This window comes from Eremomyces bilateralis (genome assembly GCF_010015585.1).
Source record: "Eremomyces bilateralis CBS 781.70 unplaced genomic scaffold P152scaffold_11, whole genome shotgun sequence".
Lineage (NCBI taxonomy): Eukaryota > Fungi > Ascomycota > Dothideomycetes > Eremomycetales > Eremomycetaceae > Eremomyces > Eremomyces bilateralis.
Window position 1 is genome coordinate 196,510 of NW_022985077.1, and position 22,946 is coordinate 219,455.

At 49.2% G+C, this 22,946-nt stretch overlaps 9 protein-coding genes across 9 annotated transcripts; 4 read left to right on the plus strand and 5 right to left on the minus strand.

The window, feature by feature from the left end:
* Positions 1 to 2,131: 2,131 nt before the first annotated feature.
* On the plus strand, positions 2,132 to 5,744 carry P152DRAFT_488198 (lon protease like, mitochondrial; the record flags this gene model as incomplete). The annotated part of the gene is made up of 2 exons (XM_033682113.1): positions 2,132 to 5,290; positions 5,341 to 5,744. The coding sequence occupies 2 exons, from the start codon at positions 2,132 to 2,134 to the stop codon at positions 5,506 to 5,508; spliced, it is 3,327 nt and encodes a 1,108-aa protein (XP_033533567.1). The 3' UTR covers positions 5,509 to 5,744.
* Positions 5,745 to 7,356, minus strand: P152DRAFT_38330 (alpha/beta-hydrolase). Its single transcript, XM_033675778.1, has 2 exons — positions 6,802 to 7,356; positions 5,745 to 6,703 (listed from the first exon to the last, which is right to left on the minus strand). Exons 1-2 carry the CDS (start codon positions 7,029 to 7,031, stop codon positions 5,875 to 5,877), a joined length of 1,059 nt encoding a protein of 352 aa, XP_033533568.1. The 5' UTR covers positions 7,032 to 7,356; the 3' UTR covers positions 5,745 to 5,874.
* A 294-nt stretch (positions 7,357 to 7,650) lies between these two features.
* P152DRAFT_458895 (uncharacterized protein) lies at positions 7,651 to 8,160 on the minus strand. Its single transcript, XM_033679567.1, has one exon. It carries the CDS (start codon positions 8,028 to 8,030, stop codon positions 7,683 to 7,685), a length of 348 nt encoding a protein of 115 aa, XP_033533569.1. The 5' UTR covers positions 8,031 to 8,160; the 3' UTR covers positions 7,651 to 7,682.
* Positions 8,161 to 10,076: 1,916 nt separating this feature from the next.
* P152DRAFT_38368 (uncharacterized protein) lies at positions 10,077 to 10,490 on the plus strand. The gene has a single exon (XM_033675787.1). The coding sequence runs from the start codon at positions 10,180 to 10,182 to the stop codon at positions 10,393 to 10,395; it is 216 nt and encodes a 71-aa protein (XP_033533570.1). The 5' UTR covers positions 10,077 to 10,179; the 3' UTR covers positions 10,396 to 10,490.
* Positions 10,491 to 11,385: 895 nt separating this feature from the next.
* Positions 11,386 to 12,700, minus strand: P152DRAFT_38366 (uncharacterized protein). The gene has a single exon (XM_033675786.1). It carries the CDS (start codon positions 12,574 to 12,576, stop codon positions 11,740 to 11,742), a length of 837 nt encoding a protein of 278 aa, XP_033533571.1. The 5' UTR covers positions 12,577 to 12,700; the 3' UTR covers positions 11,386 to 11,739.
* A 657-nt stretch (positions 12,701 to 13,357) lies between these two features.
* On the minus strand, positions 13,358 to 13,919 carry P152DRAFT_449741 (uncharacterized protein; the record flags this gene model as incomplete). The annotated part of the gene is made up of 2 exons (XM_033678127.1): positions 13,358 to 13,744; positions 13,791 to 13,919. The coding sequence occupies 2 exons, from the start codon at positions 13,917 to 13,919 to the stop codon at positions 13,358 to 13,360; spliced, it is 516 nt and encodes a 171-aa protein (XP_033533572.1).
* A 2,446-nt stretch (positions 13,920 to 16,365) lies between these two features.
* Positions 16,366 to 17,372, minus strand: P152DRAFT_38394 (uncharacterized protein). Its single transcript, XM_033675791.1, has one exon. It carries the CDS (start codon positions 17,086 to 17,088, stop codon positions 16,573 to 16,575), a length of 516 nt encoding a protein of 171 aa, XP_033533573.1. The 5' UTR covers positions 17,089 to 17,372; the 3' UTR covers positions 16,366 to 16,572.
* A 115-nt stretch (positions 17,373 to 17,487) lies between these two features.
* Positions 17,488 to 19,009, plus strand: P152DRAFT_398283 (uncharacterized protein; the record flags this gene model as incomplete). The annotated part of the gene is made up of 6 exons (XM_033676449.1): positions 17,488 to 17,617; positions 17,660 to 17,862; positions 17,989 to 18,075; positions 18,137 to 18,517; positions 18,565 to 18,667; positions 18,732 to 19,009. Coding segments are annotated over 6 exons (1,182 nt in total), but the record flags the coding sequence as incomplete, so codon positions are not given.
* Positions 19,010 to 19,625: 616 nt separating this feature from the next.
* On the plus strand, positions 19,626 to 22,060 carry P152DRAFT_458897 (putative cytochrome P450 oxidoreductase OrdA-like protein). The gene is made up of 7 exons (XM_033679568.1): positions 19,626 to 19,894; positions 19,969 to 20,101; positions 20,176 to 20,367; positions 20,433 to 20,584; positions 20,631 to 20,869; positions 20,932 to 21,203; positions 21,265 to 22,060. The coding sequence occupies exons 1-7, from the start codon at positions 19,702 to 19,704 to the stop codon at positions 21,659 to 21,661; spliced, it is 1,578 nt and encodes a 525-aa protein (XP_033533575.1). The 5' UTR covers positions 19,626 to 19,701; the 3' UTR covers positions 21,662 to 22,060.
* The last annotated feature ends 886 nt before the right edge of the window (positions 22,061 to 22,946 follow it).

The window sequence follows — 22,946 nt, forward strand, 5'->3', positions numbered from 1 at the left end:
TTGTATTTCCAGTTCTTGCTAACGTGGGGTGGTGGCTGGGTTGTATCGAGCGCGTTTTCTTCGGAGTATGTACAGAGTTGGCGCACGCTTCGATTTCTGTAGGTGTAGGAGGCGCTTCCCACTTATCAAGCTGGTAGATCCAAGTTAAGGGAGCCTTTTCTTGTAGCTGATCGAGTTTGGTGGCTTGTACGAACGGAGAACGATTGGTATAGGATGTTTTTCCTTGAAGGCGGCCTTTGAAGGACGAACTGGCTGATTTGGAACTCACGCGCCAATGCTGAAATATTGACAGGTTTTCCTGCTTTTTTTGGGGTCTGTAGCCTCCTTGACTGCTTTCTGTATAGTCTCCTCTGAATATTTGACGCGTTTAGACATGTTTGGTGGTATAGATTTGAAGATGATGGTAAAATTTGACTTTTGGCGTGGGTTTGACTTTTGGTGTGGGAGCACCAACAACCGGAGGTTGTGGGGCGGCCATGGGGTACGGATACATATGAGACTACATGATTCATTTTGATGTTTTAGTTTGCTTAGAAAAGAGATCCGTCGTTAGGAGAATCCCACTTTCAACGGGGCCAATGGAAGCCAGGGTTTTGCAGGGTGCTTTACAGGATTTTGTAGACGAACTACTGACCTGTCATGGAGGATAAGGTATCAATCCCCGAATCGTCCGCAATCTAGCTGAGAGAGCCAGAGACTAGGACCAACGAACAGGGCGACAATCTAGGGCATAACAAGTGAGCTGGAAAGAGGACCGCAACTCAGATGGGTGACGTACCAATTCAAGCAATAAACATAGAGATTCCCAAAGACTAGCCATCTATGCGTAGTTGATAACCTCTTGATACAATCTCGCAATGCTGGAAAATACACTCAGCCGTAGCTTAGCAGCCATCTTCCAACGAATGCAGTCCATCATGACTGTTTGTTATTTCCTCCAATATGAATAGACCTTGACTCCCGGAAGGTTGGTTTAATAGGTAACTGTGTGGCTTTTATGGCCTCAAACCCCGTACTTTCTGGCGTCCGGCGGCCGAGACATAACGTCAACAACTTGCATATCTTTTAGTATCGTGACGCCCTACTTGGTGATGCTCCATTAGAAGAAGTAGGTTCTTCCATGACGTTTTACCACCGATCGAGGTAAATTTGCTCTGATAGGGCCCAACAACCGCCGGGTCCAGAGTATCAGAGTTCAGGACGAAAGCAGATGTTCCTGGCGAGCCAATAGTCGCTCATTGACGTGCTTCGCGAATCAAGCCCCCTTTAAATGAGGAACAACATCGGAACCTCACCAGTTGATTGCCTGCCATGCCCCCAAGAGACTCGGAAAAGTTTGCAACCGTCTCTTCTTAGCTCCAGATATCAGTCGTCTGACCGATACCTAGTGGCAGTATTGTTCAATGAAGTACGCGTAAGCAGAAGATTCACTGAAAACAAGAGACCACGGGAAATTAGCGGGTGTTTAGAAATAGATACTCATGAATGATAAATGGCCGCAATGAGGAGATGAACGAAATGAGATGTCGATATTTTGGAGCCATTCCTACGCTTAACTATCCATTCCGTCAATGAGATTGGATTTTTTCAACTTATCCGTTGCCGTCGCCGAGAGCGAATCCTCACGGTCGCCGATGTGGTATTATGTACATTCATGGTTTCGTATAACGAAGTCCATTACAAGGCTGGATTCGTATATGAGAAACAGGATTGAGGATAGACGTGACACATTGAAGGGGTAATGAAGCCTCATCGAGAGCCGGTTTGCTTTCTCCTCTGTCGTTGATATCAGGACGGTCTGGATTTCCTTAAGAGCCGGGTGAGGCCATTCGGACCAACTTCGGCTAAAAATTCGGTGACGGCGATGGAACTTCACCGAAACGTCAATGCGCAAGTCGGTTTACTGATTTGTAAGGACTAAGGAGCTGCCAAACATTCTACGGATTACCATCATTCCTTACAGGTATTCGTTTGCTCACATCTGAGCTCGACAAGTATTCGCGGCCTTGTTCCAGCATCGATTATCTGGAAAAGGTTCCTCGCCCGCAAAACAGCCGAGACAACAGCCCAGTATTGCCCGCGGATAGCTCCAGAAGCTCCGCAATCCGGTGATATTGCGCTGGGCTTCACCATGCTCCAGAGCCAGTCTCGCGCATTCACAGCCGCCAGTCGGTTATCATCGAGAATATCATGCCGGACAATACACCAGTCCGGTTCCATTCCCGATCGACGCCTGTTTTCTCTCTTAGCCACAACCCGATATCAACCGTCGCGTCGAAGCATACTTAACCTCGAAACCGCGTACCAGTCGAAATGTTTCTCCTCCGCACCGGCAAGATGGAAAGAGAAGCCTCCTCGGTCACCGAAAGAGCTCGCAGATAACAAGGCTAGCGAGGAAGGATCCGAAAAGATTGAGCTGGATGCTGATCCGGACAGTGAAGTTGGAAAGGCGGCTAAAGTCAAGACCCCGGAACCAATACCGCAATCCGCAAATATTTCGAAAGAAGGACGCGGTACTTCTGCCGGTAGCGGAGTTGGGGAGAGTGCTCAATCGGGAGGCTCCAGCGAAGGGGGTGGAAAGCGCCGCAAAGGCTCGAGTGACCGAGCAATCGCGAAGCCTTCCGTTCCAGACGTGTACCCACAAGTCATGGCGATTCCGATAGCGAAGCGACCACTCTTTCCAGGGTTCTACAAGGCCATCACAATCAAGAATCCAGACGTCATTGCGGCCATCTACGAGATGATGAGCCGAGGTCAGCCATATGTTGGAGCATTCCTCCTCAAAGACGACTCAGCGGACAAAGATGTCATCGAGAGCATGGACGATGTGCATCAAGTGGGCAGCTTCTGCCAAATTACGAGCGCGTTTGATTCCAAGGGCGACGAACCAAGCTTGACTGCCGTGCTGTATCCCCACCGAAGAATAAAGATGACCAGTCTAATACCCCCGGCACGCGATGGCGGTGAGACGGCCCCCAAAGCCGCTGTTACTGAAGAACCTGAGCCGAAGGAGGAACAGCCCGAGAAGCAGCTGGAGAAGAAGCCGGAGAAGGAGGAGGAAACAGACCGCAAAGGTGACGTCGTTGCTAGCTTCGAGGAAAGTGCTGCGAAAGAGGAACCAAAACAGGCCCAACGATACGAGCCTACTAGCTTCCTCCGAGACCGCAAGGTCAGCTTAGTCAACGTGGACAACCTCGCGGAAGATCCGTACGATTTGAATAGCCCGACCACGAGAGCACTAGTCAGCGAGATTCTACAGGTGTTCCGAGAGATTGCTGGCATGAATAGCAATTTCCGAGAGCAGATTGGCAACTTTGCTGTGAGCCACGGCCCAGGTAACGTCGCTGACGAGCCGAGCCGGTTAGCAGACTTCGCTGCCGCGGCATCCTTTGGCGATGCGAATGAGTTGCAGGATGTTTTGGAAACACTGCAAATGGACGAGCGACTGCACAAGGCTTTGGTCCTTGTTAAGCAAGAACTTGCCAATGCACAGTTGCAGTCAAAGATCAGCAAAGATGTCGACAACAAGATTCAGAAACGCCAACGAGAGTATTTCCTCATGGAGCAGATGAAAGGCATAAAACGCGAACTCGGAATGGAAAGTGATGGCAAAGACAAACTGGTCGAGAAGTTTCGGGAGAAAGCAAGCAAACTGGCTATGCCTGAAGCTGTCAAGAAGGTTTTCGAGGAAGAACTTAACAAACTGGCACATCTCGAACCGGCCGCATCCGAATTCAACGTCACGAGAAACTACCTTGACTGGCTCACTCAGATTCCGTGGGGACAGCGAAGCGCCGAGAATTTCGGAATTCAGCATGCCATGAAGATCCTAGACGAAGATCATCACGGCCTGAAGGACGTGAAAGATCGCATCTTGGAATTCATTGCGGTTGGAAAGCTTCGTGGGACCGTTGAAGGCAAGATTCTATGCATGGTTGGGCCACCTGGTGTCGGTAAAACGAGTATCGGGAAGTCCATCGCTCGCGCCCTGAACCGGCAATATTACAGGTTTAGCGTTGGCGGATTGACTGACGTCGCTGAAATCAAGGGTCATCGACGAACCTATGTTGGGGCGCTTCCGGGACGTATCATCCAAGCGTTGAAGAAATGTCAGACCGAAAACCCTCTCATTCTGATTGATGAGGTTGACAAGATTGGCAGAGGCCATCTTGGAGATCCGTCCTCAGCATTGTTGGAACTGTTGGATCCCGAGCAGAACAACTCGTTCCTAGACCACTATATGGACGTTCCCGTCGACCTATCCAAGGTCCTCTTCGTCTGTACTGCCAATATGACCGACACTATTCCAAGGCCATTGTTGGATCGCATGGAAATGATCGAGCTCTCAGGGTACGTGGCCGACGAAAAGATGGCCATTGCAGAACGCTACCTGGCGCCGCAAGCCAAGGAGATGAATGGTCTCAAAGATGTCGACGTCGAATTGGACAAAGACGCTATTCATGAGCTGATCAACCGGTACTGTCGTGAAAGCGGTGTCCGGAATCTGAAAAAGCAGATCGAGAAAGTCTACCGCAAATCTGCATTGAAAATCATCCAGGATATTGGAGAAGAATCCCTCCCAGAGGAGGAAGCATTGACAGATGAGGGGAAAGCTGCGCAAGAGGCTGCTGAGAAAGACAAGTCCGATGTCAAAGAGACACCCGAGAACATCGAGGAAACAACGACGGAAAAGCCAAGGCTCGCAATGCAGGTCCCAGACACAGTCCACGTCCGTATCTCGAAGGATAATGTGAAAGATTATGTCGGTCCTCCGATCTTTACCACCGATCGACTCTACGAAACGCTGCCCCCCGGTGTTGCTATGGGCCTGGCCTGGACGCAAATGGGAGGAGCAGCACTATACGTCGAGACAATTCTAGAGAGTGCACTGAAGCATTCTTCCCGACCGGGACTCGAGCGCACAGGAAACATGAAGGCTGTCATGAAAGAATCGACCTCACTGGCGTACACTTTTGCGAAGCACGTTCTTGCGAAAGACTTCCCCGATAACCTCTTCTTTGAGCATGCCAGAGTACATCTTCATCTCCCCGAGGGCGCAGTTCCTAAAGATGGTCCTTCCGCAGGCATCACCATGGCCTCAAGTTTGCTCAGTCTGGCGCTTGATACACCACTGGATCCGACCATCGCTATGACAGGAGAGTTGACTGTCACTGGCAAGGTGCTCAGAATTGGCGGCTTGAGAGAAAAGACTGTTGCAGCCAGGAGAGCGGGTGCGAAGATGGTTCTCTTCCCTGCTGACAACATGAGTGATTGGCTGGAACTCCCTGAGGTGAGTGATATTTATCGCGATTTTTTGACTACTCGCTAACAGTCGGATAGAATATCAAGGAGGATATCGAAGGCAAGCCAGTCGCTTGGTATTCCGACGTCTTCAATATCATATTCCCCAATCTCGACCAAGAACGGGTTGGCAAGCTTTGGCAGAAACAGTTGGAAAAGCCGAAACGGCGGGACGACGAGGACCGCGGATCCGAAAAGGACGATTGAAGCTGCATGTTTCTTCGTCGACGCGCATTTCGCGATGGCAGGCAACCTCCCGGTGCCCTAACGCTTGTTTCACGATAGATAACTGTACAAAATCCCCTGTGTGCATGGAACGGTGTTTTGAACATTTTGAAAACTCCCTTTTGAGGAGCTATCAGCGGCATTGCATATATCTCCGCTCATGTAAAGACTCCTTTGCGCCCCGAAGCGCCGTGCACGACTTTAGCCTCCCGATAAAACAATAGACTACATGACGACCACGCTCTTCCTCGCTGTTTCATCTCTCATTATGTCGTCACGCATTAGTGGACTTGGGTCGGAGCAGTTCGTACCAGTGTCGTCCGGATGTATCTCCCACTAGAGTATCAATCAACCATCACCTCCCCAATATCGGTCGATTATTTGTAGTCCTTGTCGGACCCAGCCTTCGTCCATGCCCAAGGCTGTGTCATAGCCGTGTTCCATTCCCTGTCCTATAGATAGTTTGATTTGTACCTGCGGTACTTCGTGGTGGATTTGGGATACAAACCGCTTAGTGCCATCAAACGGCACCGCAGTATCCTTGTCTCCATGATATATCCAGATGAATGGATGCCGCCCGTTCGGGGCTTGATTCAGAAACATTTGGAGTATCCCTAGGCACTCCAACGGGAATAACTCTGTCCGGTTGCCGAGTAGCCGCGTCATTTGCCCATGTTGGATGATGATTCGCGCCAACTCGATGCGCTTCCGCGTTGGATCGGATGTGACCACTTCACCGTGCGGTAAGTTGAGCATATGCTCTTGAAGAATCTTAACGTCCCCCCAAGGTTCACTATTCATGATGGATTTGGGGCCGGCCTTGCTGAACCATGGGGACCGAAGATCGAGAGAAGGGAAACCAAGGATAAGAGCACGCATAACGATGGGTTTATATAGGCGATCCAACGACGGAAAGAGCGCCTGCCGACATAGATGAAGAAGCGATTGTATGGCCAAATAGCCGCCTGCACTTTCGCCTGTGCAAAGGATATTAGTGAGGTCAGGCGCGATCCTTCGGGGTCCGGAAGTTCGGGGTAGCACATGGGTGAGCGTCCGTTGAACCCATTTCCAGAAATCTCGCATGTCATTGAGGATGTCCTGGCCAGTAGCCTCGGGCAGGAGACGATAGTCCGGTGAAAGGATGATGGCGCCTCTTGCAACGGCGTATTCCAGCAGCCTGGGTCCGATTAGAACTCTGGTTCGGTGAGGATGCATGCTTCAATGACAATCACAGGGAAGTAGATTTCAGAACCAGTGAAATTGGGGATTGCATACCACTTTGGAAACCATTCCGGCAGCAGCCTTGACCCCGAAACGAGGTAGCCCCCGTGCCAGCGTACGATGAGAGGACGCTTCCCGGCCCTGATGAATTTGGGAACTAGGATCGAGACGCAGATTGAATGGCGACCGATCTGCTTGTATGAAGTATCTATAACCCTGAAGGCGGCGAATCGAGCTGGTCGGTCCGTGCCGTTCCTGCAATAATCCTTGGTCGGGATGGGCATAACGAACGTTGAGTATGTCGATCAAGTGGAAATGGGTTGAGAAGTTAAATTTTTCCACATGCAGAAACGACAGCTGGGTTGCCTATAGGGGAACGACCGACATGTTTGCTGACTATTCTCTTGACCCAGGGATCGACGGAAGTTAATGGGGAGACGAACAAGTCACATCACCTGCGACTGGCCGTTGAATGCTGCATGTCCCCGACGTGGCATCGTATCATGCGGGAGTTGACAACAATTGAAATCGTAGATGACTCGCTGGAGATGGTTGGATGTATATATGCATAGTTTGGCGCCACTGGCGGTATTTAAATGAGTTGAGGATCCGCTGATCCCACGAGCGAGAAACGAAGATAGCGACAGTGGGGTAACACAGACCAAAACCGGGAGGGATTAGACAATAGAGAGAGAAATAGGAAAAGAATTAGCAAATTGGAAGGTCAACTGCCGCACCTAACTGGCCTAGAAGGTCTTGGATTCTCGGGGTTCCGCCAATGGCCAAGGGGCCACGACTCATGAGGATTGCGAAGAACTAAAGAAGGAATAGATAGAAGCTAGCAGCCATTAGATGCAAATATACAATCCTGGTCCCTCGCGATCAATCATCAACACAGTTCATGAATACTGCATCTCACTTGACTGGATCTGTGATCAAGGCTGCAGAGAGACTGCATTCCCCCCTGCGACGACGTGCAAAGGGTGAGTTGGCAGAGGGTACAGTATGGGAAAATCAGAGAGTTGGGGGTCCGGGTCGTGAGGTGAAAAGGTGGCGCCCGGGGGTATCATTTTTCTCAACGAGCTTTGGAGGTTGGTCACCGCAAAGTCAGTCTCGAGAAGTCGAGATATCGTGTGACAGCCTGATAGCCGACAAGGCGAACATGCCTGGCGTCCCGGGGCGATAAGCGAAGGTAGCACTCTGACGCACGCGAAAGCAACTAGAACGTGGTAAAGAATGGCGGGAGTGCTTGTGCCTTGTGGTGAGCGATCTAAGAGATCCATTGGTTCTATTAGTCGAGCGCATGACACGGGAGACGCACCGCAGCCGTCCAACCCGAATGGTGACGTGAGACATCTAATTTGGAGCTTGGAAGAGACGGTTGGGGGTTTGCGGAATAGTGAGTAATTAGAGGGAATGAAGAATGAGAGAACTAAGGAAGTGCAGGTTAAGCTTCGGAGACTTTCGCTGCACGACCCCCTCCCAATCTCTCGCGTATCAGCCCCTCCACATGACAACTGGCAATGCTTGTGCTGAACGCTGATGGGACCACGACCGCCTCTTTTCTTTCTTTTTTCTTTCTAGGCTGGTCACTGGTCAAACTCCAGCATCAGCTTGCATGTGGTCGCAGTAGCTCGTGTGAAACGGTCGAATCTGCAAGGTCTTGCAGCCTTTGGGTACATGAACTGAGAAGCGAGTCGATCATTGGAATAATCGTATCTAGCGGTTTCGAAGTGAGCAGACGATGCTCTGTTTCATGATACGGTAATGTAGTGTAGCAGTACGATATTGCAATTTGCAAGTACAGGTAGTTGTACCTATCAGATCTTTTGTCAATTGTCTTCGTTCTTCCCAGTTCTGAGTCCGATCCTAATTCTGTCGTATGTGATTTAAGTCTTTGCTTGTCATTTCCTCGTACCCGAAGGACGAATGACGATACTCTCAATTGTTTTGAAGCTTCTTGTTCCAGACATCTGGACCGTGCCACATTGGGTTCACTGCGATGCCTTTGCATGCACCTAAAGGACTGTTGTGATACCCCTAGACCAGTCGCTGCGCCGCTCTAAGATCACATTCTCCTATCCAATCTTCCAATAAATAATAGCTCTTGGAACTATGCCGCTGGACTAGCGATAAAAACAACCAAAATTTACAAACAGGGTCATGGTAACACGTGTAAATGCAGGAAGATTCTGCCAGAATCTTCTCTCGCAAACTGGCATGGACACCTTGCTAAACCGTGATCTTGGATATATGCATGCCGGATTGCAACATATTCGCCTTTACATGGGGTTGCACGCCACCGAATTAAGACAAGCCTCTAATGATCTCAAAATATTGACTAGAATATGACAGATCGCGTCGATTCTTGTGGCTTTCAACGTCACCACGGTCCCCGAGGGCTGAAACAGGTTTCGTACATTCCTCGAGGGGCCAATCGAAGTAAATGCGAGGAGCATGAGAGATTATCGATGAAGGCCAGTACTACAAGCTGATGGATCCCTTAGTGGAGAGCAGCCTCAAGAAGCATGAAGGTCATGTCTAGAAGGGATCCATGACGTGAAGTGAGCAGATGGCGGAGGCGTTGAATTCTGCAAGGATGACCGGGTGCAATGCCGCAGCTGATCGACGTCGACCATCAGAGTCTACTTACTTATGCTACGCATGAACGATGATTTGCAAAATACATCCATGGACCGTGGGCAATACGAGAACATATGACCCATTGCGGATTGGAGTCCTAACCAGGTACATGGGACAGGCTCTTAGGCACAAGTGAGCAAGGCCTGGCAAAGCGATGCTCGCTCAAAATTTCAGCAACTGATGGCTCCTCTTACGACTCCCACAGAGTATAGCAGGGAAATAATTGCACCATTGTCAATTGGTAAGGGAAAGTGAGAGCTCTCAAGGGGAAGGACCAAGATCGAGAGGCCGTAGCTTCAGTGGAAGGCAAGGCTCTGTTCAGTGCATGTCAGAATGGATTGTTCTAAGTAATAGGTCAAGGATGGAATACAGGACTCCCACCCACCCATTCCGGGACCCGGACGCTGACGAGGGCATCTCCTGCCTGCAGTTGACTCCAGAGGTAAATAGGTACTACTACTAACCGATATTCAGCCAATCCTATCATGATGGGATTGCCCTGAGCCTCAACAGTGCGCCTCTGGTGTGTTTTATCGTTTGGATACCCGCATCTAGAACTTGGTCAAACCGGAAGCACGAATGATACGGACACTCACCAATCGATCACCCGAGCCGTTCAGTCGCTCAGCTTGCGATCGATCCGGTCTGCGAAGTCGTTCGGTTTGGAGAACCTCATGTTTGCCCTTGCTCGCGGGAACACTAAGGGATCGCATATGACCTGTTTAGTACGATGTCATTCGTGCTTATTCCTGTATCCATGCGTGGTGGTACTAGGAGATATACGTCTCCATGACATTGGATTCGCTGATATATCGGAACGGTTTACCCAGTGTCACATACCACCATCTGCTCAGTTCCCTTTCACAGGCCTCTTTCCACAACATCCGCGGATACGGATCATTCTCATATTGGCTACTGATGCACTATGGAACAGTACCATTCTGCATACCGATAAGCTTCTCGCTCTTAATATCCTTGGGATATCGAATCGAATCGTCTGGGTGACACTGAACACTACTTATGAAATACTATGGAAGACAGCACCCAGTCGGTAATATACACCTCGCTAATCTCTGCAAATACTGAGTATACTGGACGTGATCTATAAGACGCGTCATTAGAGGAACATTATGAATGTTGCCTTCGTGATGTTGTAACGGAAATATAGCCGGCAGAGAACAGTCGCCTTGTACTCATGTCGTCGCCGCCTACGGATGCGATAACGGTCCGCGAACACCCTACAATATCATTATCGTCCCACAGGGTCGTCCCGCCCTCAAATGCCGTGTCAGTGTCACGACAGGCTCGATGGAACCCACTCCTTCAACGAGATCTTTGCCTGATCATACGAGTCGAGCTCGGTGAAATGGGCCAAGTCGAACCGAATACATATAAGGATTCAGCCCACAAAGAAATGTATCTTCCCGCTGCGCGATTGGTGTCTGGTAGAAGTATTTCCGCTCGCAAAGTCCAGATGGTGCAAATCATTGTGCCACGTCAACAAAGGCAAAGAGAGCCATTCTCTATGAGAGGACGGGATCGCACAATATTCGGATCCCCCCCCGACATATGTGCTTTATTATTAACCTTCGACGCCTTTAAATATGTCAACCGTACAAGAGAGATCGTGCCTCCAATCTAAGCTGTTCTTGAGATCCCATCTCTACTGGAGCCTGCGCATTCAGGTTCCGATTGATCTGTCGGAATATGAACGAAATTTCCACATAATTAAGCCAAAACGTGCTTGCAACACCGATAACCCGGTACATTTCATTCGGAAAGACGACTAGGGATTGGTAAACGAAGCTAGAGGACAATTGGCATGAAGCGACGGCGAAGAGTTATACTTCGGAGGATGAACTGGAGGCAAATATACGTCATTGACTGATGGTATTTCTGACGCCATGATTTAAAAGGGCAAGTTCATGAAGAGAAAAGCGATTGAGAAGGTCTTGAAAGAAGGCAAGACCGTAGAGAATAATAGACGGACATTGGACTTGTTTGGGGGGCCGCTCGTAGTCATAAAATCGCAAGTATGGGATTAGATCAGTTCAACGCCTCGGTGCCGCAAGCATGTCACGTCTCACAAAGTTGTCTTTGTCCTTGTTGGATATGCTATACCTCTTTGGTCACCGGTACGTAGACGCACTTGATTAAGTAATCGATAGTGGGCGTGATGATTTTAAAACTTTAATAAGATCACTCCCCATGGCCGTAGCCATTATAGACATCGAGTCACGCAGCCAAGTATTGACCAGATCCAAGGTTGAATTGAGAAATCTAGGAAGCGAAAGAGGAATGAATAGGGGTAGAGTCGTGTTCAGCACCGCAGCCGCCCAATGTCATACTCTATTCCCCCATCACATGGAACAAGGACACCGGATTGCTGATTCCCAAGGCGTATTTTAGCTTCTCCAAAGCTTCGATGCCAATGACTTGTGACAGATCTCTTCCACGCGATTCTTTCCCTTGGATGAGGACCCAGTCTTCTTCTCTCGCCTCGTTTAAGGTTTCAAGTGGAATGGCAATGGATTCTCTCAGCTCCTGGGTCCAGTTTCGTTCCCCAATCCTCCTTTTGATTATATTGATGAACGTGTTGAACCCATGTCGATCGAATTGGAATTCAGAAGCGAACGGAAAGTCGATAACGAGCCAGAGCCCTGTCAGGTCCGTGGGCTGTTGCTTCTCATTGGCGGATCCGTCCATCTGGAGAGTCAATATTGGGGGGTGACCCTTTCCCGTTAACGATGGAGCGTCATCGTCTAGGGGACTATCCCACAGCTCGACGCGAAGATCGCCAATTCGTCGGTTGTTTGAAGATGACAGTGCATGCCATCGATGGTCAACGGCGTAGGTTCCGTCAGGTCTTGGGGTTGGCTGAGAGCTGACCAGTTGCGCGATGGCAAAGGCTTTGTTGAGGAACTTGATGGCCGGTATATCGACCTGGGATGGAAGAGCGGCCGCCGGTCCAGAAACGAGGAATTGGACGGGCGACTGATTCGATGACTTGTGGTGCTCAGTGACCTTCTCACTACCTGGAGGAACGCCTTTTGGTGCTCTGCTTGAGGAGAGCCAAGGTTGGAGGAGTAAAAGTAGCCCGAGGAGAATAGTGAGCGAGGGCATACCAAAGAAGGTGATCATGAAAGCAGTGCTGGGAGGACCTTCATTGTAAGGATAAGAAGGCATGCTGGGAAAATGAGGGCAATATCTCTTGGTAATGCAATTACTCGGAATAGGATAACGATAACCGTAAATCAGCTGGATGACTTGCGTTTCCGCACTTGGGTCGTGTGTTTATTGAACGGAGGACGATGGAAATATCAAGCTTGAGGTTGAGGTTCCCAAATGCTTAGAATTCACAGTTTCTTCTTCGTGGATACTGCAAGTGCAGTCCGTCTGAGAGTAAACATGGCCTAATACAGCACTAGCATCCCATGAGGCACAATAGGGTCATTGGGGATCGCGATATGGCCGGCGTGAAGGCTACAGGCGGGATGGTTAGCCTGCATTTGCCATGGTGTCGAAGGTCATCCATGAATCCATTTCAGTTGCTGTCATTCGGGAAAGTTGAATCAAAAGTTGGATTCGCAATATCAGAAGAAAACTTTGGATGGATTGACTGGGATCTGGGGGCGAGTTTGAGATTAGTCAGCCACATCAGCCACCGCCCACGAGACCACCGGTCCACCAGACCACCAGTCCACCAGACCACCACTGGCCACTGGGTTCTGAAGCTGAATAGCATGTTACTCGGATTTTAAGTAGGGTATTTGGTTGAATTGTAGTGTCTTTTGAATTGTCTCGTACTCTTGTTTCATTCTAAGTTCTGGCATTGTCCTCGCTAATGCATGTATATATCGTTTCATCATATGGCAATGGTCTAAAAAGATTCCTTACCAGTTGAGTGTCGTTTGAGTCTCCGGAATCCAAGATGCCACATTACCGGTATACCGTGTATACACTTTAATCATGTCTCTACTGGCGGCGACATTGGCGTCTTGGGCGATGAAAACCGTGGGATCCCTATCTCGCCGCTCATCTTGCCGTCGAATGTGGATCTAGCGGTTCGTTTTGATTTGGTACTCCTCACACTCGCCCGGTTCATGGTATAATTTGTTATCGGCTGCACTAAATACACATCGAAGAACGCTTTCAAGGCAGGAGCGCTTGCGCACATAATGGCAAGGTCCAATTCCAAGAGTGTCCAAACAAAGATATCATAGCCCACGGCTGCAAAAAGTTCAGCGATTGCGGCCTGAGCCGTCTGAGTTGGCTGTGCGAACCTGTGACATTCTGCTGACCTCTCCAAAGACGGGTGAGCCAGAAGGTTCTCGCTATTCCGGCTCTGATAGTCCTTCACCGGATAAGCATGCATATTTACAAAAGTATGCTGGACTTACAAAATGTCGCAGCCCATTATCAGGGACAGAATGATCTTTTTGTTTCCAGTTCATCTTGAGTGAGCCGAGCATGAGTTTGGGAAAGAGCAGAGCGTAGACATTAGTCAGGATAGAAGTGATGCCGTACATGGGGTCGCTGACGTTGCGCGCCAGGCACTTATATCTCGTTGTATAGCTGAAATCCACGGATTTCCAGGAGGCGTCGATAGGGTGGCAGAGAAAGATCGAGAGAAGAACCCAAAGACGGCATAGACCGCTACGAGTGTAACCCCACTGGCGATGAGCCAGAAATGTAGGCGCTGTTGAGACCAATAGACGAGGCGGCAATAGAATACCAGAATGGAGAGCTTTACTAGAGAGCTTGCAAATATGAAGACGATCTCCTCCATTCAGGCTACCTGCGGTAATAAAGTGAGCTCGGAATGTAGAATGGGATCAATGAAGTAGTACTAATGCAGCTTTTACTGGTCGCTTGGGATCGGGAAAAATATCCCACGCATTTCGATCAAACCCAGCATACACCACAGCTGACCGTAGTCAGTCATTGTCGGCGGACACTAGGGCCCTGATGTTTACCATATATTTCTATCCCATGGAATGGAATGGCGAGAGCCTAAGGAATACTTAGAAGGTATTGTAACTTCAAGTACGCAGACCATACCAGAGATCCAACTATAAGTGCGTCATCGATACCCAGTCGGCCAGCCATCCGAGTCCACCGCACCCACAGTCGGGCAACCACGCTGCAAGTAGTTATGACCATCAGAACAATGGCATATGGGATTAGCCATCGTCGCCAACTATCTTTGTTCGAATTGGGAGGCGGCTATTCCAGGACCACTGAAAGTGGAATCTTGTATACAGTAAGTACCGGATCGGCAGCCATTTTGGCATTAATGTACTACACTTCCAGCTCCCCTCCAAGTACTGTGCTGCTGCCCGACATATAAAGATAATGGAATATGAAATTTATCACATGGAGATTCGTACTCCAGCTAGCACATGCAGAGGGCCGCGAGGCGTAATCACAAGACATTTCTATAAACAACTTTAGTTGACAACCCATAGACTTTGGACAGGATCGAAAAGCGATAACACATGAAAACATCGAGAAAGCCGAATCTTTGCGCGGAATATGCCCTAATAATCTTCATGATGACCTTCAGAAGTCAAACCACAAAATGCTGTGCTGGAGAGCAGAACATTATGTTATCGAGGATCTAGTTATACGGTGAGTAGCAAAGAGTCGACCTTCGATCGTGATGGCCATGCAGTGCGGGGAATCCATGACACCGTCCGGCATCCGCCCGCCATCCACCTGGTTGCAAGCTTCATGTGCTGTTGGCCCTTTTTAAACCATACATGTTGCGTTACTGCCTCCGGAAATCCAGAGTTGCGGAACTCGCTTCCAGTTCATTGCAGGCAGAGAAAAGGGTTGGGTAAGGTTGAGTAGACATACCGCCCATGTAGACCCGTGGAAGCGCCAAATTGTGTTCCTGCGCGATACTCGGCGGATAGGTCCTCGACATCTGAGCTGAACAGATTCTCAGAATTCACATCCCCTTGGGTGTTCTGGATGTCCCTGTGATTATGCACGCCGGAGATGGGGGTTCGAAATGAAGCGAGTACCGTTACGGATATGTCTGCCGATATCTGGTGCTGCTGTGAGTTGAGGTTTACGGAGAAGGGAAGTCGATTGGAAGTCGCATGAGGACCAGCCACCGCCTTATTGTGTTTGTTGTTTTTGTCACCTGACTAAGCCGAGCCTTGTTGGCTTTACATGTCCATGATTTCTCATGTTATCATGAAATTCAGGGGAGATTATCCCCTCCAATCTTTGACTCTCAATCAAGCAACTTACATGGTACATCACCATTGCAATTACAGATACAGGTGGCGTGTACCTATTGCTCCTTGACAGAGATTGATCCTCTTATTCCTCAGGGTACTCCCACTCTCCCAGTCCCTAGAAGATAGAAGAGAAGTCAGGAGGCCTTTACTGCTGTCATTAAAATTGCTGTTATTATTGGGTACTGTTTGCATTTGATGTTCATTTTGTCGAACCGTGGTATATCTACCCTTCTCCTAGATTCCTAGGGGGGGCGTCCTTTTTGGGGATTTAGCGTAGTTGGGTAAATTTGAGACATTTGACCTTGAAAATTGGAATCAGATATTCACATTTCCCCCTGCATGCTTTCAATTTCTTTTCTCCTAGTTTGCTGTCGATCAAGTCAAGTGTTCTCGTTGACTTGGCCCAAACCATAATTATCCTTCGCGTTTCATGAAAGTGGGACCATTTCCTCTCGCTTACTACGTACATACGTAGTAAAGCTGGACTGAAAAATGGCGGTGTTGCTCGCGCTTGCATTTCTCTCCCTAATAACCAAAGTCGAGATTACGCCTTGAGTCCATGTATCATAGTTTTTGTTCAATGGATATGCTGTCCGCTGGGAATTCACGGAATTTGAGTGCTTGGAGCGCTAACCCCAGGGCCCAGTCCCTTATCTGAAAGAGTCCTAGAGGTACCTCTCGTCAGCACTTGGACGATCGACAGTGACCTCCTATGTGATGGACGTTGGAGCCGAATATGGTGGAAAAGGGTGAACCCTGGGTCCTAGACCTAAAGAGGATATGATCCACAATCAACCGTTTTATAGCTTTTCAACGGCATGCCGATCTGCGCACGTTAATTAGAGAACCCGAGCTCAATGGAACGGGCCTTCTTCCCCGAGTTGTTAGGATTAGGAACCGGATCAAGTACGGAGCATTCCGCACAATCATATCAGTTAGTACTTAGTATGCTGCATTTTTTATTTTTTCCATCACGCAATGTTGCTTTGTTGCCTGGACCTTGCTTGAATAATAATGCTTGTTGATCAGCGTTCAGGTCGAAATCGGAACCGGGAATACCCTCCGCGGAACATGAAGAATACCTGAATGGCGTTTCTAGCCTGTACTGGACCCACTTGGAGCCAATGGGCCTATCCTTCCATCGGATTATTATGCACTTTGAATTGGGATAGGACGCGGAGCGGACAGCGCAGACGTTGAAAGTTGAGACGGCCTCAAACAGGAGAGACGCAGAAGAGTTGGCCGCCCAGGGTACTGGTACTCGGGTTCGAAGTTCGAAACATGGAAGGATCAACACTCGGGCATGACTTAGTCCTGCGGCTTCTATGGGGAAACCGGGGCCCGACTCCACGGGTAGGGGCACCGCGATAACCAAGCTGGCGCAAAGGTGATGAGAACCCGCACTGGAATGGACAATTGAGGAGTCGCAAACTCGCAACTCGTACATTGGCTAGGTATCCACTATCCAGTGCACAATTCACATTGCTTGAGATCACCAATTCATCATGCTAAGACCCCAATTGTTACTCCACAAGTGTCTCGAGCCAATCGTCCAGATAAGCTTGAGGTTCCAAGCTGGCACACTTGAACAATTCTCCGAGCCAATATCAAGTCTTTCATAGTATGGTGACGAACGCCGTTCGAATACTTGTACATCATTCCATTCCAAGGTCCAACCCGATCAGGAGTGTACAATGAAGCTACTCTCCATCTTCTGCACTTGTATCTTCCTTATTGGCAGCTCAGTGGCCCAAATTAACCTTTTGGACCAACTTCCAGCATGCGCGGTATGATGGTTCAACGTTCCGGAGTGGCCAATCCACTGACCTTCAACTTTTAGGTGCAATGTTTCGAGCAGACCGTCTTGTCATCAAAATGTTCTCCAACCGACTTTTCTTGCCTATGTCAGGATGAAGCGTTTATGGAGGCCGCTGCGGGCTGCCAAGCCACAGGTTGCACAGTCAAAGAGATGCTGAGTATGCTCTGAGCCTGACCTTCTGAAAGGCGAGGACCATGAGCTGATTTTAGAAACCTAGCATCCACCAATGCTACGATGGCTGCCTGTGGTGTTCAGCCGCGAGACATATCTGTACAAGTCATTGCCATCCCAGCGTCTTTTGGAAGCCTGGCAATGCTAATGGTTATCGTCCGCCTTGTTGACCGTATCGGGATTCGCAAGCTCTCACTGGACTGGGACGATTATCTTGTTTTGATAGCCGTGGTATGATATGAAAACCTCCCTTCTGCTAGATTGGGCTAACGGGCATCTCCGCTCTCTAGTTACTGGCTTGCCCGATGAACTTTGTCTGCTATCCTAGTGAGTTCAGTCCTCTCGGAGTACTGCTAGTTATTTAACAGTATCCTAGTGGCCTACCATGGTATGGGCAAAGACCTCTGGTCATTGGAATTTGATGGTATAAACAAGACATTCCTGGTAAGTATTCACTTGCCTAGGACAAACGACTAGTCTATTCTAACCTGATGTTTCCTCCTAGTACCTCTTGATTGCCGAGATCTTCTACATGGCCGCCGAGATGTTCGTTCAGTTGTCCTTGCTGGCCTTCTACCTTCGAATTTTCACGATCCCAGTGTTCCGGAAAGCGGTCTACGTACTAATGGGGGTGGTGGTCTGTTTCGGAATGGCCAATACGTTTTCCATGTTGTTTCAATGCACTCCGATCGCATTCTTTTGGGAAAGCTGGTCCGGGGAGACCACCGGAACGTGTATCAACGTCAATCTCTTTTCTTGGATCCGCGCTGGCATCGAGATCGCGATTGATGTTGCCATTATATCGCTGCCAATTCCGACATTGCTCAAGTTACAGATGAGTTGGAAAAAGAAGATCCAGGTCGTTATGGTCTTCTGCGTTGGCTTCGTGTAAGTTTACAAGCTTCTTCAATCGGTCGTCCCAGAGGCGACGAGACGACTGTTTACCATATGCTAACCATACTTTACAGGATCACAATTATCAGCATATTGCGGCTGCAATCGCTTGTCCAGTTCTCGGAGACCACCAATCCTACTTGTGAGTTGCCATATCCTAAAGAATTCTCTCTTGATCGACAGTGGCTGACTCCAGCTATTACTAGATGACAATGCCCCAGCCATCTATTGGAGCATCCTCGAATGCGATATGTTCATCATCTGTGCCTGCATGCCTGCGATGCGCGGTTTCCTCAGAACCTTTGCGCCGAGCTGCTTCGGTAGCACCGAATACGGTAGCCGCTCTGGAACCAAGGGATACGCGAGCCATGATAAACTCAGCTCAAATGGCCAGTATCAACGCCAGCCATCCGACGCACAGCACGAATCGGACGTTGAGTTGGTGGGGTCGCTGTCAGAGAACTCTCGCAAGGCTTATGTGTAATAGGGCCCGAGAAGATAAGAAGGGACGGACGGTCGAACCGCGTTACTTGTTCTTGTATTTGAGCGTTTCTTTGCTTTTGAAGTCTAAAAAGAATGTATATAACGGCAGATTATGGGAAGTGAAATGTACTGTGCTGGAACACAGAAAGCTGATTCCTTTTAGGCAAGCCATACCAGATGCCCTTCGTTCTCTTCTCGTCCCTAAATTTTGAACTTCTCTCCACATAGCTGTTATACGTAGATAATTAGAGACTGGATACAAGTTGAAGATAGGACTGGCTATGCTTACATTCCAATTACCACAACATTTTGCGATCAAACCTTCCTTTGCCACTCCGAAGATTTTGGTAGAATACCACTCCCACTGCCTCGCTGGGCATTGCACCCGACGAGATAGATACGTTAGAAGTTAGGACGCTAATACCCACTAACAATCACCCAGCACTTGCACCCAGTCACGCATTTTCCATTAATCATGCTGCCTATCTGTGTGGTGGTCGGCCCCTGTTGTTTAGCTGTTTCTAGTTGTCCTAGTCAAGCAAACCCCGCTTGAGACTCAGGGGTTAAGTACAACGACGGGGGAACGATCAGCGATGTCATCGAACATAAGGCATAAATGATGAAATCTGTGTTTCCTGCGTAGCTCTCAACTTTCGAGATTGTTGGCAATTTTCATTTCGAACTGCACACACCATGGCTTTCTCATGGATTCTGGCCAGCATTGTTGGCGGGTTCATCGCTTGGTATTGGTTTCTAAGGAGAGATGACGGTCGCGCTCCTCTGCCACCAGGTCCAAAGGGTCTCCCTCTACTTGGGAACCTGAATGATTTGCCTCAGCCAGGTGTGCTTGAAGCGCACCACTGGCTCAAGCACAAGGAGCTATATGGTTCGTGACCTCGTTGAAGACTTTAAAACCGTAGTGGACTCTATACTAAGCAATATGCTGCTGGTCTTTGATAGGCCCGATTAGCTCCGTGACAGTGATGGGCCAAACCATCGTGATCATTAACGATTCGCGACTGGCGTTTGAGGTTATGGAGAAACGGTCGGCCATCCATTCATCGCGACCTAAGCAGCTCTTTGCTGGAGAAATGTATGTTGACCTGCTTACTATGACACTCGTCATATAAGGATGACGAGATGCTGATGTCCCCTGGCTATGCATAGGGTCGGCTGGGAGAACTCACTTGGCCTCTCCCCGTACAACAATCGTTTCAGAGCCTACCGTAGGAATTTCGCCCGGATTATTGGCTCCAAGCCGTTAGCCGCAGAATTCAACGGCTTGCAACAGACCGAAGTCGGCCACTTCTTGCTCCATGTACTTGATAAGCCCGATGATTTGGTTGACCATATTCGAAAGTCAGTCCCCCTTTCTCGCGGGCGAAAACGTGGTGGCACTCCGCCGCTAACTCGTGCTGGTTTAGGGAGGCGGGTGCAATCATCTTAAAGATTGCTTATGGCTATACGGCCGAATCGCACAAGAATGACCCCCTCGTCGATATCGTTGGTGATGCTATGGACAAGTTTGCCCAGGCTGCAGTGCCCGGGGCGTTCTTGGTTGACATAATGCCTTTCTGTAAGTCGCTCGAGGTCTCCATGCTAACTTTGCTAAACAACCAAAGTGAGAGACCTTCCAGACTGGGTTCCAGGAACTGGATTTAAGAAGACCGCTCGGGAATGGAAAGCTGCTCTCATGGATGTGGCTGATAGGCCGTATGCTTTTGTCAAGCACCGGATGGCACAGGGGAACAACGAGAAATCCTTTCTTTCGCAGCTGCTAGAGAAGGGTGACTCGGATGGGGAAGAGAAATTTATCAACAAGTGGGCGGCGATGTCCTTATACGCAGCAGGTGCAGACACGGTGAGCCTCCTTTCGTTGTTCGTCCTAAAGTTTCATGGTTAATGGGGTTCTGGCTGCTTTAGACGGTGTCTGCAATGGCGTGCTTCTTCTTAGCGATGTCTATCTTCCCAGACGTCCAAAAGAAGGCCCAAGCCGAGATCGAGCGAGTCATAGGAACAAACAGGCTCCCTACCGCTGAAGATCGAGAGAATCTACCGTATATCGCATCCACCGTGAAAGAGGTCCTCCGCTGGCACCCTGTTGCGCCAATGGGTCTTCCACATGGGACCACAGAGGACGACCTCTGCGAGGGTTACCGCATTCCGAAAGGCGCAATGATTTTTGCCAACGTCTGGCAAGTGGAATCGCTTTTTCTTCCAAGCTGTTGCTCCGTACTCGATCTAACGGTTGACTAGGCATTTTACCCATGATCCCAATGTCTATCATGACCCCATGATTTTCAAGCCCGAACGATTCCTACCGATCGATGGCCATGTGCCTGAGCCCGACCCGGCCACGTATGTGTTCGGATTTGGACGACGAATTTGCCCCGGCCGAATCTTAGCAGACAACACGCTGTACCTCAGTATCGCCCAGTCTTTAGCCGTGTTCAGCATTGGCAAACCGGTTGAGAACGGGAAAGAAGTGGAACCCGTCGCTAAATTTGACCCTGGTGTGGTCAGCCACCCCGCACCTTACAAGTGCATGATCAAGCCACGGTCAAGTCACCACGAGGCCTTGATTAGATCCATCGAAAAGGACCACCCCTGGCAGGAAAGCGACGGTAAAACTCTGGAGACTTTAAGCGTCTAGAAATGTGGTATTGCAATATGAACGAGCGAGATGTTGAAGTCCTCTACAAGGGATACAAATTGACGACACGACCTGAAAGGGATGGGAAAGCCTTACCCATGTGCCCTACGATATATGGCTGCTGTCACCTAAGTATGGAATTTCCTGTCGCAGGGTTTGCGTTTTGATCTTCTTCCACTTGAGTTTTCCTTTTTTTCACTCCTAGCATATGACGATCGCCATGGGCATACGTCATGTACGTAGCCTTATCTGCTTTGTCGATACTTTGGGTCAGGTGGCCGCATCACCAATGGCGGTCCATTTTGAGCGCTTTGTCAAAAGTCAAAACCCTAAGACACAAAACATGAAGTCGGGTGTATGAGTAACTGTAGGGAACACAATACGAAGGACATCGATCCAATGCAGGTGATATTTCCCTGATTTTCCCAATAGGCTCGTTCCTTCAGCTGGGTGCTGACCAATTTGACAACGACAACTGAAATCACAGACTTGAACAGAACAGGAACGTATTCGACATGGAGATGCGACCGCAGCCGACCTAATAATAGGCACCGTGTTGCGAGCTTTCGGAACCGGTGTTTCAGGTTCTCCGAGTCGTTTCATTCGAATGGGTGTTTTGCAAACGGATTTTGGACCGATCAGTTCCAGTAAAGGTGTGTGAATGCGAGAATGCGAGATGGAATGCGAGATGGCAAGAAAAGAGTCTGCCTTGGTGATTACAGTTACGTAGCTCAGTGGTGGTGCCTCGGGAGGCGCCGAGGACAAGGCCTCCACTACCAAAGCTTTCGTCCCGTTTATCAATGTTTCCGCTGGGTGCAGCATACCACCGCAGCCGCCATGGGATGTTTCAAATCACGACACCGTCGGTTCTCTGCAGTCGCCACCCAAAATTGAACTGACCGTACCCGTCAAGTTACCACCGGTAAGTAAAAGGCCGGATTGTCATCGTAAAATGAGCCGGAGATGTGTAACAGGCAACGAGAGGTGCAGCGTCCCGATGGTTGTTCGACGACGATATCTCAGAATGACGAGGCTGACTGGTGCCAAAAACGTCGTTTTGAGATGTCAAGAGCTTGGAAGGTGGTATATTTGGCATCAGTCATTGCGATATCACGAGGGGACTCGTTCCTTCATTTCCAGAGGACAAAGATGGGTAAGTCGAGGCCAGCGGGAAAAAGGTATATAAAGATGGACGATTCGAGGCGAAGGAGTCTTTGATCTCATCGGACAACTCAGATTAAAGCAAGAACACTTTCAAAGCTTAAACTTCAGTCTTCACCTAAAC